We start from the raw sequence: 15,248 nt of genomic DNA on the forward strand, positions 1-15,248 counted from the left end.
GGAACAAACTGCTTTCATGCATGATCTTTAGGAAAAGAAATCACAACAATAAAACTCTCCACATCTGTATTAAATCAATTACCAATTCCCAGTCGCAAACACATTCTTTTAAGTGCCCACTTTTTTTCCCCCACTCTAACAGTACAAGGGCAGTCAAAGACTCCAAGCAAAATTAAGGCATTATTACAGACTACAACTTTATTTCAAAATCATACAAAATATAAACATAAATACGTAATTACACTGAAGTAAACTCTTCTTTTTTAAGTATCTTATTACTTAAGCAATGATACTGCTGTCAAAAAATGCCTTTATTATTTCTCTTATTATCGTATGGAGCGATACATCATGAAATCAATTGTTGTACATCTAGGAAATTTACCAATGGAGCTCTCTTCCACTGGGGTGTACACTTTGATTTGTCTCATGTGAGTGTCTCTTCCATTTTGGTGGTTAGCTAGAACAGCAATCTGAATCATAAACGTGCGAATAGGCTTCTTATGAGTATCTGTTAAAGGAACATGAATCCAGCCGCTTGGTTCCACTAATTCAAGTTGCTGCCAGGAACAAGACAAAAAAAAAAAAAAAAAAAAAGCAAAACATTCAGAAACAGTTAATATACTTAATGCAAGTGATTATGTAGTAAACCGTTTTATTAGAGCAGTCTTGCAAATCAGATTTTAGTTACTTTTTCACATGAATTTGAAATAGCAGAGTTGAATACTCATAGCTAATTTATAGTTGGTATAAATGGATACAAATTAATTCAGTTGACTATAGTTGTCCTGGTTTCCCCTTTCAGAATCCATCCCTCATTTTGTGCCTTAACCTTGAAATTAAAATATATATAAAAAAATATAGACCTGAGTATAAATTCAAGAGTGTCAAAACAGTAATGTATGGAAATTGTTACTGAAGTACACTGCTCAAAGATGACAGAAAAATGAATCTTGAAGTTAAACTGCTTTATCTAGGTGTTCTAAACAACAATATGATATAACAATTTAGATAGGACACTAAATGCACACAAAGTCTGGGTTTCCATAAATTCTTTCGATTATTAGGGGGACTGAAGGGGAAGAAGAGAAGTTGACAGAGGAATAAATACAGGATAACACATAGGTGATATGAAGTTTGTGAGTTAAGACAGATGCCTGGCCCATTCACAATTGCTGCACAGCCATTCAATCACATCCTAAGGTCCACTTTGATTTGGCCTTTACACAAAAAAGGATTTTTTTTTTAATTTACATATTACAGAAACCAGTGTCAAAGCTAGCAAAGAATTGCATTTTGTTAACTCTAAACCACATCACTGACACATCAATATTCTGAAATCAAGCTGGATGCTATGCAGAAGTGTGCTAACAGCTTTTGTTTAACGCTAGTTGCCCAACTTCAAAGCACAACTCAAAACACATATGGAAGAGCACTCAAGTAAGCGGAAGTCTTGGCGAGGAGGGAACTGAAAACAGTTGTCCACAAGCAAGTGGATTTCACACAGCTAAGCAAATAAGACTGCTGTTCTTAGCAGACAAGTTTCTCCAAGGAAGATCTATGCTTTGAGCAGCTCAGAAGTCCTGTCTTTCTCCTGAAAATACAGCACGACAAACATCCTGCCAAATGCCTTGCCTTTACTGAAGCTTTCACAAGACTCATCTTGAGATGTACTGCTTCAGAGGCAGCAAACACCCTGAGGGAATGACTCAAGAATTAAGATTTTCTTTTTTTAAAAAAAAAAAAAACAACGAACAACAAAACACAACTTTGATGACTATTTCAAATTTAGAGACCAAAAAAAGCCTCTCATCTCCACCTTAAAAAACACAAAGTATCACCACAACCCCACAGCCCCAAACTCTCCACTGCTGCAGGCTCTCTAATAAACAATTTCCAAAGCATTAAATCCACTAAACCTTCGCAGCAAGTCTTTTCACTCCAGGAGCTAGATACTTCCACAAACACACATTCCCTTGTTGTAAGTCTCTGCCTCTCAAAATACTTAAGAGTTTTTTGGGTTTTGGGTTTTTTTCTTTGGTTGGTTGTTGTTTGGGGTTTTTTTTGCATAGGAAACTTCAGGTAACAGTTGGGTTTACAAATCAAAATTATGCACTGTAGAAGCAGCTTTACAAAGGGGGAATTTATCATGGTGAGGTAGTAGCCAGTAGTTTGAGTAGGTATGCTTTTCAGCTCCACAGTGATCATATGGTATGAGGATCCCAGTAATATTTTATTCAACTAGTGCTAAGGTAAAGTGGCTATGATTTAGAAGAGAATTAAAAGGTTACTGGTAATTAAACTTGCATTTTAATATTATTCTCACAGTTTACAAGTTCTGACTGCTTGTTTAAAGTGGAAAACTTAAGTTTCAAAGCTATGATATTGGGATTTTTATGTCTGAATCAGTCTGAAATAGATTAGTTAATACAGTTTAAAAAAAAAAAGTACCGCTTTCTATAAGTTGACATCATTGGTTTCAGACAGATCCAGTATAGTTCAGGTTTGCATCTTTACTGGGAAAGAAATTGCCAAGAGTGAAATGATGACTTTGTCGTCAAAACAAAAAGAGCTACCAAGGGAGTGGCAAAATCAGACTATTAGTACAAGAGGAAGTTGGATGCTTATTAAACTTGGGGAAAAAAAAAAAAATCACATCTTTAATTTTAAGAAAATTATAAGGGTCACAGGTAAGCATTGGGAAATTAAGAATTGCAAAGTAATTTTTCTAATGTAATTTCTTTTTTATTTATCTTACTACATCAATAAAGTTCTGATTACATATTTTTCAATGCTGATCAATGGGAGGTGGTCATATGCTTTGTTTATAGCATGTTCTTTCTTAGTCCCGCGAGAGGCAACCAATTTCTTCCCAAGCCTTTCCACAGAGATGGGACAAGTAACTGCTAAATCTGTAAGAGGCAAGTGCAGCATTAAGTTAATCAGATTAAAATATTCCCTAGTTCCAGATGTCAGACTTGACATACTCAGAACTTGATATTTACTGTCCTTAGTAGCATACAGTATTCTACATGAGGCGTAGCTCCCACTGAGTTCCTTTCCAGTTATAAGTGTCTGCATTTCTGCAAGTTGATAATAGTTCTCAGACCAGCCGCTAGAACACAACAGTATGAGCAGCCACCTAGGAACAGTTACTTGAGCACATCATGCTGAAACCCAGTGACCAAACCCAGATCGCTCACAATTCATCAAGCAGCATTCAGTTGTCTTAGCCACAAAGCTTTTTCCTTTTTATTCCCGAAATCACTGCTTCACTTACATGTTCCAACCTCTGTAACAGATGAATACACATCTTTTACTGTACAAATCCTCATCTCATCCTCAGAAAAGACTTCTTTCCCCGTTCCAGTCAGATTGTTGCCTCTTTGACAAAGCCACATGACACTTGTAATGAAGTGGGAGATTGTACTACAACGTATTAAGTGCAAAAGATCTGAGTCAGACTTAAATGTTTGAAAAAAGTGAGCTCTCCGTTTTTGCCCTCTCAAAAAGTTTACTATACTGTGACACTGAGTCTTTTTAAAAAAAAAATGATGCCTACATAGCCCAGTAAAATGATTAAAGCCTTAAGGCATGCTAAAGTACTGAAGTTAAAACGCAACAAAATGCAGTGATTATTATCTGAACATCCACTAGAAAAGGAAGCAATATTTTGCCAGTACAACACACACATTTTCTGTGGCCAAAGGATGGTACAAACCACACACACGCTCCTGCATTCTTCTCCTCCACATCTGTCATGTTCTTCCAGATGAGCGAGACAGTTTCTTTTTCCAGAGGGCCCAGGTCCTTCCACCAGGGAGAAGGAACAGGACATGGGAATAGACAGTGGTGGTACAAGACAACACTGCCTGCTCTCAGTTCAAGTGTCAGCACTCAGATTCAGCCATTACAATTCCTAGCAGAAGTGGGATGAAATATGCAGCTCTATTCTGCCTGGAGCATTCCCAGTGTGAACAGAATCTAAAGGAAAATTACTGTGAAGTTTTAAGAAATTCCTATTAAACCCATGCAAATGGCAATCTTTCAAAGCCTTGTAAACCGGTCTGGAAATTTGGGTGGATTTTTTACAGGGAGGCAAAAGGCACATCCTCAACACAAAGGCTGAACTATTGCCAAATTTCAAATCCTTGCTTCAGAGCTTGGGGGCACTGGAGCATCAAAGAAACAACACCAGAATACTCTTACACAAGCAAAATAGCATACTTTTCACTAGCCTCCTTCTTGGAAGAGAACTACTTTGGCTGAAACTTTAAAAAAAAAAAAAATCAGCCCAAAGCAGACATCTGGCATGGAAAAAAATCTGTCTGAATTGAACTTTGGCAAAAATTATAAAGGAACTTAGAGTTAAGGATCATGCAACCTTAAACACAGGTGGCACAAGCAGCTATACTTGAAAGAACAGAGTTGACAGCAAAATCAACTGAAATGGATTTAAAAGCACTAGCCACTGTATACACATACATCTCTGTTTCACCCCAGCTCTGCAGTATAATGCCACTATGAGAAAATACCAGATTTAAGTTTCCTCACATATTTTTTTCCTCCTATGCAGGTCATTAACAATCAGTCACAATTAGCTGCCTCCCAGCAAAGTTTAAAAAAATTTTTTGTACCTGTTAACTTTTTAAAAACACTATTATTAATTATCTGAGTGACATTAAAAGTCGTAAATTTCTTGTTATGTATTTTACCCAAGAAGGTTTAAAAAAAAAAAAAAAAAAGAGAGAAAGAAAGGAATAAATGCAAGTTGAATATTAGTAACTCAGGACAGTTCCTGCAGCTGCAGACTGATCTTACATACAATATACAAAAAACCTTGTGTTTGGTTGTTTGGAGTTCTTTTATATTTGCTTCTAATAAAATAAATTGTGACAATTGGTAAACAAGAACATTAAAGTCAAAATAAAGGAACAAAGGGATAAAAATTGAAATGGAAAATTTACTTACTTGTCCTTTGCTGCTGTTATATACTCTTATCTATCTCTTCTGCTTTCTCTCCATTGCTTTCTTATTTTTCCTGGCCTCTGCGTGCTACAGGTTTACCTATGGACATACACTCCCAACTCCAGTCATCATCCATGTTATTTTAAAAGCCAAAGCAGAAATCAAGTTCTCAATGGAAATCTCCTCCCTAGTCAATCTGACAGCCCTGTTTCTTCACTTTGTTGTATAGTCCAGGGGTTTTACAGAATTCCATACACATTTGGCAGGGCTGCTATTGCAACTAATGGGTGTTCAACCATAGAAGATGCAAACCACACAACAAAATAATAATAAAAAAAATATAATTAAAAAAAGCCAAAGCAACTTGAAGCTACACTTTCAAAACATGACTGAACACGATTGGAGCTTTTAGAGGAAGCTTGCTCTACATTTGGCCCCTTATAGGACAAGAGATCTTTTATCCAAAGAAGGCTTTATTGCAATTAATCATAGTGAAATTTAATATTGACCTCTTCCCCATACTCAGTAATATTCTGCATAAGTTCTGTGGTGTCTTCAAAGTGGCATATAACTTGAACTGCTACTTCCACAAGGCTTACATACCCAAGTCAAGATGTTTGCTGTATTTACAGTATGCTAACACTCTTGAAATAACATGATTTTTTTTTCCCCTATCTTTTGTGAAGATACAAAAAGAAAAAGAAAGCCTACACTGTAAGGAGCTTCATTTTCAGGGTCATTATCAACACCTTGCAGTATGTATGCTGGACAGGGCTCCCAGATTTCAGGAGAATAAGTTTTTCTGTGCACATAAAGGAAAAAAAAGCAGACTGTTTTATTTCCCTCTTACACACACATAGTGACAGCAAGCTGAGAATTACTGCTGCCCCCACAGCTTCAGCATGATACAACACAATTCTGAGATGCTAGTACCTCATCACGTTTCCATCTAATCACCTGTACTACTAGATCCAAATGGCAACACATATTTCTAGTGGCTGCCTCCAAAACATGCTGTAAAACCAAACAGCATTTGGTTTGACTCCTCCTACTTTTCTCATAAAACTATTAAAGCTGTGGCTTTTTATTGTAGTGTCTTAGCCATCTTTGAAATTAAAAGTAGTGACTAGACTCTTCCTCACAATATAATTTCTGCTTTCTATATGCTTCACTAGTTCTTACCATACAGTTATATAAAAAACCTTAAGCTTTTCGAAGCAGGTGTTCTCCATAAATAACATATTCTTCCAAGTAGAAGTTTATAAAACTAAGTTCCAGAGGAAATATATACTTAATTTCTGAAAATAACATGTATCAATATACAGACTCTAAGATGAGTGATCAAATATGGGAAAGATTCTTCCCTATTTAGCCATTGTTGGGTTGTTTATAGTTGTTGTTTGGGTTTGGGTTTTTTTTGTTTGGTTGGTGGTTGTTGTTTTGTGGTGTGGTTTTTTTGTTGTTTTGTTTTTTGGTTTGTTTTTTTTTTACACTATCCAAATATGTTTTCACACAAAATTGCCAAGGAGAAAGAAGGGTTCCTAAATTTACAGAATTCTCTTTCCATAACTGCCATGTCCTGCCACATAGCTACTAGGATTCAGAGCCAGTAGACTTGTGCGTAATTCCAAGTATTGGAACCGTCAGCACACAAAATAGCAGAGCTTGGGCTTCAGCCATCACTTCACTTAGGAAGGAAGAGAATCAGTTAATAGCAGTGATGCACCAGTTCCAGCAGAGAAGTGAAGCATGTCCAAAAGAAACTTTGCAAGTTCCAAGTGAGTCAAAGGAGGGACACCACATTAGCAGCTTAACAAGAAACACAGAAACATGCTCAAAGGACCCACTGTGAAAAGCACACTTTGCTCTAATGAAGCAACGACCACCAAAGGAGGTAACTCTGTGGTCTTAATCAGTCACCTTCTTAAACAGTCAAGAAAACTGACTTCAGTCCATTAGGTAAGAGAAGCTTTCCATTCATCCAAATAGCAGTTCCTGGTGAGTCTAGAGGAAGACTCAGCTATGGATTTGGGCAAACAAGTGACTACCTACAGAACAAGATATATTAGGCAGTGAAACCTGCAAATGCTAAAAAAAAAAAAAAAAAATCCTATCAAGCATAAGCTTTTTGTTCAAATAAACTGAAAGAAATTATTTTTGTGAAGACTTAGAAGGTTGAAAAAGAACAGTCAAAAATCCTTGCAAAAGTTTTATAGAATCTTCTTCAGATTATTTTGCTCTAGATTAAAACAGTAAAAATTAACCAATGCCCAGGTATTAGAAAGTTTTATCCAATTAAAATAAACACAAGGGAACACACATACCAAGCTAGAAAGAGTAAAGTTTACTGATACTGATTACCAAAATAAGTATTCGTTACAGAATATCTTAGCACAGAAGTCAACTAAGACCGCAGAGACCCTGAAAATACACTAGATGTGCTCAATCAGTTCACCATAACAGAGAAATATTATTAAAAATCCCCAACAAAATATATTAGTGCATTCCTGAAAATTTGGCCTAAATTTTGCACAGATCCATTTTCAACACATCTTGACAAGTTTCTCTCTGAATCATTGGTACCCATATAAATAATCGAATGCATCAAGTGTGCCAATTCAGTTTATACAATTAAGCTGTTTGTGACAGTGTATATGTCCAAAATCACCCATAGCTTGTCCTCATTTCACTCATTTCTGTACTACTGAATCAAGTGGTAAGTCTTGCAAAAATTTACACAGCGGTGATACAAGTCAAGCAGTATTTCATCATCCTGAGGATCTTTGAGATAACTCAAAACTGAAGTTATAGCCTCTGATGAGGAATGAATCAGTTAAGACAGTATTATCCTGCTATGAAGATCTCACCCTTGAAAATATGATCAGCCAAGTTTTAAATACGGTTGATAAGATGCCGAAAAGCAATGGACTGAGGTGTAAGTTTCAAATCACAAAATATAAATTTTTTTAATAATACTTGGTAAACTGCATAAAGCCATTACATTTGAGGCTACTGTAATGCTTGGAACTAAAAATATAATGCTTCTACACAGGTATCACTGAAAACACACAAGGTAGTTTTTAAAGAAGACATATAACTGGATGGAGATCTGCAGATCACTGACACAATGCAAAAAAACCCCCAAACTGTTGACCAACCTCTCCAAAGATTGATCTACAAAATATATTTAAATCATGGCCCCACTCTCCCCCAGCTCACTGACATCCTTACCAACCCGAGTATGATTCTGAGTGTCACAGCTTTCCAACAGGAACTGTGATACAGTTGCTAGCGGGCTTCTCCTTTGAGCATCACCTCAGGGACACAAAAACAAAGTTGAAGACCTGGAATTCCTCACAATAGTGTCAGGTCTAGTCGAGAGGTGGCATCCCTGCCCATGACAGGGAGGTTGGACTAGATGATCTCTAAGGTCCCTTCCAGCCTAGGCCATTCTATGATTCTGTATTGCCTAGTGGTCCTATACATAAAAAACCAACCTTGACCCATTGTCATCTCCTTATGATTTAACACCTAAATTCCTATGGTTTCTTAAAACAATGCACGTTCAATCATAGCAGCTGAAGTGCAGCACCCCATGATTTATAGTTACTCTAGAAAAATGCACTGACAGGTTCCTAGTGTGGGTAACCAGCAAGCCATATCCTCTTTGAATGGTGGGCCAAGAATTAGCATCTATGATGTTCAAATAGAGATTCCTATACTGCCTTTCCAAATCTCATGTTTGGATTACACAAGCAACACAACACATGCTGGACAATATCAGTGGGCTAGATGATATCACCACCTCATAGATTACAGAAAAAGGCATGTTTCTAAAGTAAGCAGATTATGTTAACTGAGCTATGATGTCAGAAGTGATGCAACATCCAGCTGAGGAAATGGTTTCATTGACCAGTCCATTTTGGTATTCTTCAGGATAAGGTATTCTGATTAGAATCACCTATACAGTAAAAAAAAAAAAAAAAAAAAAAAAAAAATCACAGAACCATTTCATTTGATTCTGCTGATAAAACAATGTACTCTCTTCCCAGATACTCACTGATTCAGACAGAATTTCTACACAACAGGAATAAACGTAGAAAGAATATAGCATTGAAATGTAACACATGAATTAAACAGAGAATGTCAAGTTTTGGATTACTATTGTCCTCATGGTTTGTCTTTGAAATCTTCCGAAATCAAATGAGCAGCATGCAAGAGAACCGCAATTAATGTGTTCAACATGAGAGGACTTTCTGGTGAGTAAGTATTGTCAAATGAGAGAGAAAAAACGAGAGAATAGGTTACAATTGCACATGCTGTGGACCACCACGAATTTTACACCACGAGCTCACAGGAAAGAACAGCTGTTTCAAGAGCATCAAGTGACAAAGAATCCTAAGCACTGATGCCTGCAAAAGGGTCAAGGCTGTGCTGAACTGCCCACATAAACTCCAGACAGATGAAGTCACTCGAGCGGAAGTCCCACGGGCTGATACACGAACACGTGTGGAGAGGCCCCTGTCCGTGGTCCTTAAGCAACCGCTGCTCAGCCCATCCCACTCCTGCATCTCTCTCAGTTCTTACCCGTAACGCTTGTTCAATCAGGTACATGTAGTTCGAGATGCAAATAAGTAGTCTGTTGAATTTTCTGCTACTGCAGATTTGTCAGCCAAAACAGTATGAATTTTAATTTCGGGAAATATTTTCTGCTTCACTCTGGGTGGCAGAAAAAGAGCAAGCAGAAGGAAAGAAAGAGATGAAAAAAAAAAGGAAGAAATATATAACAATATGAATACTCCAATCCTCTAGAATTTGGCTGAAAACAGCTCTTCATGCTAGAAAATACATCTGCAGAAACCATCAGGAATTTGTCACAGATTGTTTGCTAGGAAAGTCTCTCTAGAAAGAAACACTTCTCAAATTTGCTGTGCCATACATGCCTTTTTATTGTGTACGTTCTTTAAAGGATGGTGCATAGGCAGCTCAAAAATCATTACCAAAATATATGCCTCAAGATGTATATAATGTTTCAGAAAAGGCCAGAAATTTAACATTTTTAAGACAGATTGCTCTTGAGACCCATATCTTAAAAAACCTATAGTTTTGTTGAACAAGGTCACTTGAAATTGTACACAATGAAGTCTGACACATCCATAAGTTAAATCTCATGAGAGAACGGCTGCTTGTCTGTGTATGTGTTAAGTGACAGCCATCCTATCTAGTGGAACTTTAAGATACAAAAAACTTGCACCTTTCCCTTTGGAAAGCAGATTAAGCAAATATAGAGTGACAACAGTCTAGCACAGTTTCATATGTGCATGTATGGAAATAAGGCCTAAAACTCCAAATTTTCAACCCACAGCAGGAAGTCATCTAAGTTTAGTTTGGTTTCAGCTAAAGCAAATTCCATCTTAACATGAACCTGTTGCTCCAGAAGAAATATTGCCTCCAGCTGAAATCAGTCATAACAACTGTGAAATTTTGGATCTCTGATCCTTAAGGAAATTATGAAAAACATTTTTCATTAAACCAGTCAAGAGTGGAGGAAAGGAAGGTAAACATCCTAGGCTCACTAGCATTCTCCTGCTGGGACCAACATCTCATTAATCAGCTGACAAAATAGACAGGAACACCCCACCTTTGCAGGTGCACTGCTACTGAACTTTGAAAAAAGACTCCTGCTATCAGGAAAAATCATGGAATTTGGCTCCAATTTGAATTCAAGTTACTTCCCTGGAGCTTGGCAGATAGTATACTGAGGCTGAAAAGGCCACAAAAAAAAAAAAATTTCTTGAGCTTCGCTCTACAGTGGTGGCCTGGCTGACAGCATCAGAAACAGGCAATGCCGCCCAAAACAAACTTTCTGTTTCAGTTTGCCTACTTCTGGTACCGAAGTTGTTTAAAGTCTAAAGTTGCAGACATACTGGAACAGACTGCCTCTGGTCCTTAAACTGAGCGGTAGAAAAAGCTATTGTTTCCTCCAAGTCTTTGAACATTCCAAAATTCCCAGCACTCTGAAAGGGATGAGGGATATTTTTTTTTTTTTAAACAGAGTACTATCCAACTAGTATTCTCAGTCCTCTCAATTTTCCTGAACCAGAACTGCTGGGTACAAGAAGAAACAATGTAAACAGACTATATGGATGCACTGCACAAATTGATTGCAAATGGAATGACTGAAAGCACTACAGGGAAACAGCTAATCTTGCGACAGTGCGGATTTTCAAAACAGAGCAAAAAAATGTACTTCTGATTTCTGCAGTTCCCATTTGTTCAAATCTATGTAATAGAATGATACTACGCTTCTGTGAAAGTGCAAAAAAAGTCACCTCATAATTTACCTTCAAAATTGTTTAGTCATATCCAGGAAATATGTCTAGATATAGCTACAGTTAACTTATACAAAGAATGTATTGGGGAAAAAAAAAATCAGATTATGCAACAAATATTAAAGATTTAAGTGTCTGAAATCTAGCCACACTGAGTCGACATATATCTGATCATCCTGAGTAACTTAGCAGAGATAGCCTAATGATTACAAGTCCTGCCTTGCACTTTGCATCCCAGAGAACGATGGAACACTTCAGCAAGTTTATACGGGAAATGACTAAGTTGAAGAAAATGGGAACATCACAAGATTTAAAATAAAAAAACCCAGCTCAATAGCAGTAGTAGCACACAGCTGCTATACCTCAAGCACCCTTTACAGGTGAGGGGAAGAAAGTATATTTAAAAAGAAATACATTCACCTCAAAGAATGCTCTTAAGACCCATTGAGGGAAATAGATTTCTTGTCTTCTACAAGAAAAAGGGCCTACAAAATAAAATGTTAGAACCGTGCCATTTATTACACAAAAAAAAACCCAAACCTATTTCCAAAGTGACTTTAATCATTGAAAAAGACTGCAATAAATTATAGCCAAGTGCTACCAAATTAAAAAAAAAATCCTACTTATTCACTGCCAGCAAGAGGACAAGTTGTTGCTTTGTAAGACACAAAACCATTGGGGTAAGTGAAAACATTTCTCGTGGTTCCACAGGAATGACTTGTTTCTAAGCAACTAAAGAATTAAAGAGGGTTGCCTCTCCTAAAATTAAGAAATTTAAAGACCTTAACTGCATGTAAATAATCCCCAAATCCTGCAGGAGTATACAAACAAACAAAACATTTTTGCATTGGGATAAGGGCTCTGTGGATGCTGATACTCAGTGCAGGCGAGTGGGGCAAAACCCGATATACTGTAACATTACTCAAGTTCGTTATAGTATGCCAGATTTCAATAAGCAAGTACAGAGTAACATTTCACAGGCTCCAGAGCAGATGTAATGCTCAACTCAAGGAATATTTACTCACTGGAAACAAATGCAAGAGACTGTTGTGAAAACTATTTGTGTAAATTTAAAATGCAATGCCTCATCTGAGAGAGATCCCAAGTTCATAAATATGTCTTACTGGAGATATATTTTTGTACGAATGAACTTTAAAAGAGAAGAAATAGGAGTATATCTGTCAGAGGTTCAGCTGGATAGTTTTATATGAGCCAGAATACACTTTCATAAATTTGCAAAGCTGGAATCAGGACCGTTGCCCAATGGAAGCATTTAATTTTACATCTACACACAAATTCTTTTTCTTAAACATAGTGGAACAAATGCAGTAGAGTTTTAACCTTTTGCTTGTGCTTTCTTACAATTGCACGTCTAAGCCTGTCCAGAAAAATATAAGGCTGTATTCCATTGTTTAATGTGGAGATCAGACTCCAGATTCTGTTTCTCTCAGTCTAGATGAATTACATTTCTTGACTTTAAGTCAGATGGCTCAAGTTACCATTCACTCAAAGGATGTACAGTTCAAAAAGATGTTCAGACAGAGCTATACAGTGTCAGACTAATGACTACATTATTGCAACCGCATGTCTACTATGAACAGCAGTCTGGAATAGTCCTAATGCTACATTCAGGCATAAGAATATGAGCTCTTCAGTTTAAACTATATGACAATTAAAATAAAACTACATCATCATGTACGCTCCTGAAGAATGAAAGGGCAATGGAAAAAACAAAACAGAGGAATGACATAACTGAAAAGTTGCTTACCAACAGGCCTACTAAACCCTAAATCTAGAATTGTTGTTGGATATTATCTTATTGCTCCAATATGTGAGGTCAGTAACAAGCTGATGGAATTGGATTATAATATATGAGACTTACTGTGTACATATGCCCCTCTGCTTAATTCTGCTGTGCAAGTAAATCTTCATCTCCTCTTGACAGATAGCATAAAAGGAAAAAAGTCCAACAATTCAACAATAGAAGTTCTTACCTCAGCAGTGCTGGATTTACCCAGAGCTTGTATATGAAAATCTCTCCATTAAACACAATGGCTATCATAATCAGAGACCTGTTCAAATGGAGGGAAGCTTATTTGAAAGTTGTTCTACTAAATAATTTCTCCTGGTTTCAATCTGCAACTTTTCAAAACAATGAAAAAAAGAAAAAATTATCTTCCTTATCCTCAGTCATATCACCCTACTAAGAAGCAACAAATGAATCTCAGTGTAAGAGAAACAACTTACGATTTTCTGCATTTGCCAGTAGAAATTTAAAAAATGCTTCATACACACAGTAGAATTTCATCTCCAACAGATACAGAGGAATAATTTAAAAAAAAAATTTAAAAGAGCATAGTAAGTATTAGCAGCTAGATTCTCATGATTCACTTGCAAACTCTTACTGAGAACAGCTTTCATTAAAAGCCTCAACCAAAAAAAAAACAAACTCAATTGTATTTACAAAAAAAAAAACCGCACACCCACATGGATTTACCATGAGACAAACCACTCCAGAATTCATTCTGAAATAAAATAGGAGCGCGAGATAAACCTAGTCTAGGAATTGGATCAAGAACATAGGAGAGCACATGCCCTCTAGCCCTCTTGCGCTCCCAAAGAAAATGGGAAAGTCCTGGGTAAGGTTTTTGTGATTTAAACACATGAGCTCGGTTGTCTTACGACAGAATAAGATAGAGAACAGTGCTCAAGAAGAAATACTTCATATCTATAGAAATGTTTTCATGCACTATACATAAGGAACAGGACAAAATCACACTAAATTTCTCCCCCTCACCTCCCCAGAAAACTTGGCAAAGAATATGACAGACACTGCCCAGCAGCATTCTCAAAGCTCCTCCCAGACATGGTATCCCCAACCAAAATCACAGTTCAGCAACAAGGGAGCAAGATCTAACTCTAGATAGGCCTGTCATGATCATATCTCTGAAACACCTGAAACTCTTACTCAAGAACTCTGTATTTGTTCTAGATATCTATTACTTGCAAGGTATCACTTTCTTTTGAACCTCAAGGTTTGTTTTAACTTGTCACATGAATAGCATTCCTCCTCATAATTTCTTTCCCAATGACACTTTGAATTAACTCAGTTTTTCATCAAAATGTTAAGCTTCGGGAACAAAAAAGTATTGTAACAATAACATCCCCTCATATACCTACATGAAACACATTTGTTCATTTTCTTTTACCAGAAGGAAAAAAAAAAAATCTGTCTTTATTTTTAGAGATACAGAATAATGTAGTCTTACTACTATTTATGCAGGCCAACACTACTTGTGAATTTAAAGAAATTTTCGGTTGTTTGTTTGGGTGCTGACCTGACATAAAACATAGCACATCCAGGGCATTTTACAGATCGTTTTTTTTTCTGAAATCTTACTTAGTAGCAGCACCTCATAACTTCATCACAAGGCAATACCTACTACAAAACTGGTTGAATTTGTACTGATGCAAATAAATACAACTACATCAAAGGCACAAATAGGTCAAAAAAATAAAAGTGGTGGCTGTTCTACCTTGGAGCCACTTCCTCTCCCCACCCCACTGCTACATTATTGAAGAAGACTACTTAAGGGTAGGCAAAAGATGTTCCCAACTGCTGTTGCCTACAAGTTGCTTAACTGAAAGAGAATAAGGTGTGATGTGTCAGTTGACCAGCACCAGCTGAGATGATAGCACAAGATTTTCTTAGCTCTTAAGTATACTCTTTTCTGTGGCTTAGCCCAAATCAAATGTCAAGTGCTGACCTTCCTATTTGAAGGATTTTAAGATTATGTTAATAGTAGCACCCAGAGGGATCAGCATCAATCTTTGATTTGATCTTTCTGCACATATTTAGAACTTCTCACTGTCTGAAGTTATCTAGTGCTCCCTCTGAAGATTACTTTCCACAATTAAGTCTGTGACAACAATCAGGTAAAACAAAGCTAA

The 15,248-nt window shown here is 36.8% G+C and overlaps 1 protein-coding gene across 1 annotated transcript in view; it reads right to left on the reverse strand.

The window, feature by feature from the left end:
- Positions 1 to 326: 326 nt before the first annotated feature.
- Positions 327 to 15,248, reverse strand: part of ANAPC10 (anaphase promoting complex subunit 10) — a 29,412-nt gene continuing 14,490 nt past the window's right edge. The window contains exon 4 of the mRNA XM_009877988.1: positions 327 to 557. Coding sequence (XP_009876290.1) covers positions 327 to 557 — 231 coding nt within the window. The remainder of the gene's footprint in view (positions 558 to 15,248) is intronic.

The sequence above is a fragment of the Apaloderma vittatum genome, unplaced genomic scaffold (genome assembly GCF_000703405.1).
Source record: "Apaloderma vittatum isolate BGI_N311 unplaced genomic scaffold, ASM70340v1 scaffold5061, whole genome shotgun sequence".
In the NCBI taxonomy this organism is placed as follows: Eukaryota; Metazoa; Chordata; class Aves; order Trogoniformes; family Trogonidae; genus Apaloderma; species Apaloderma vittatum.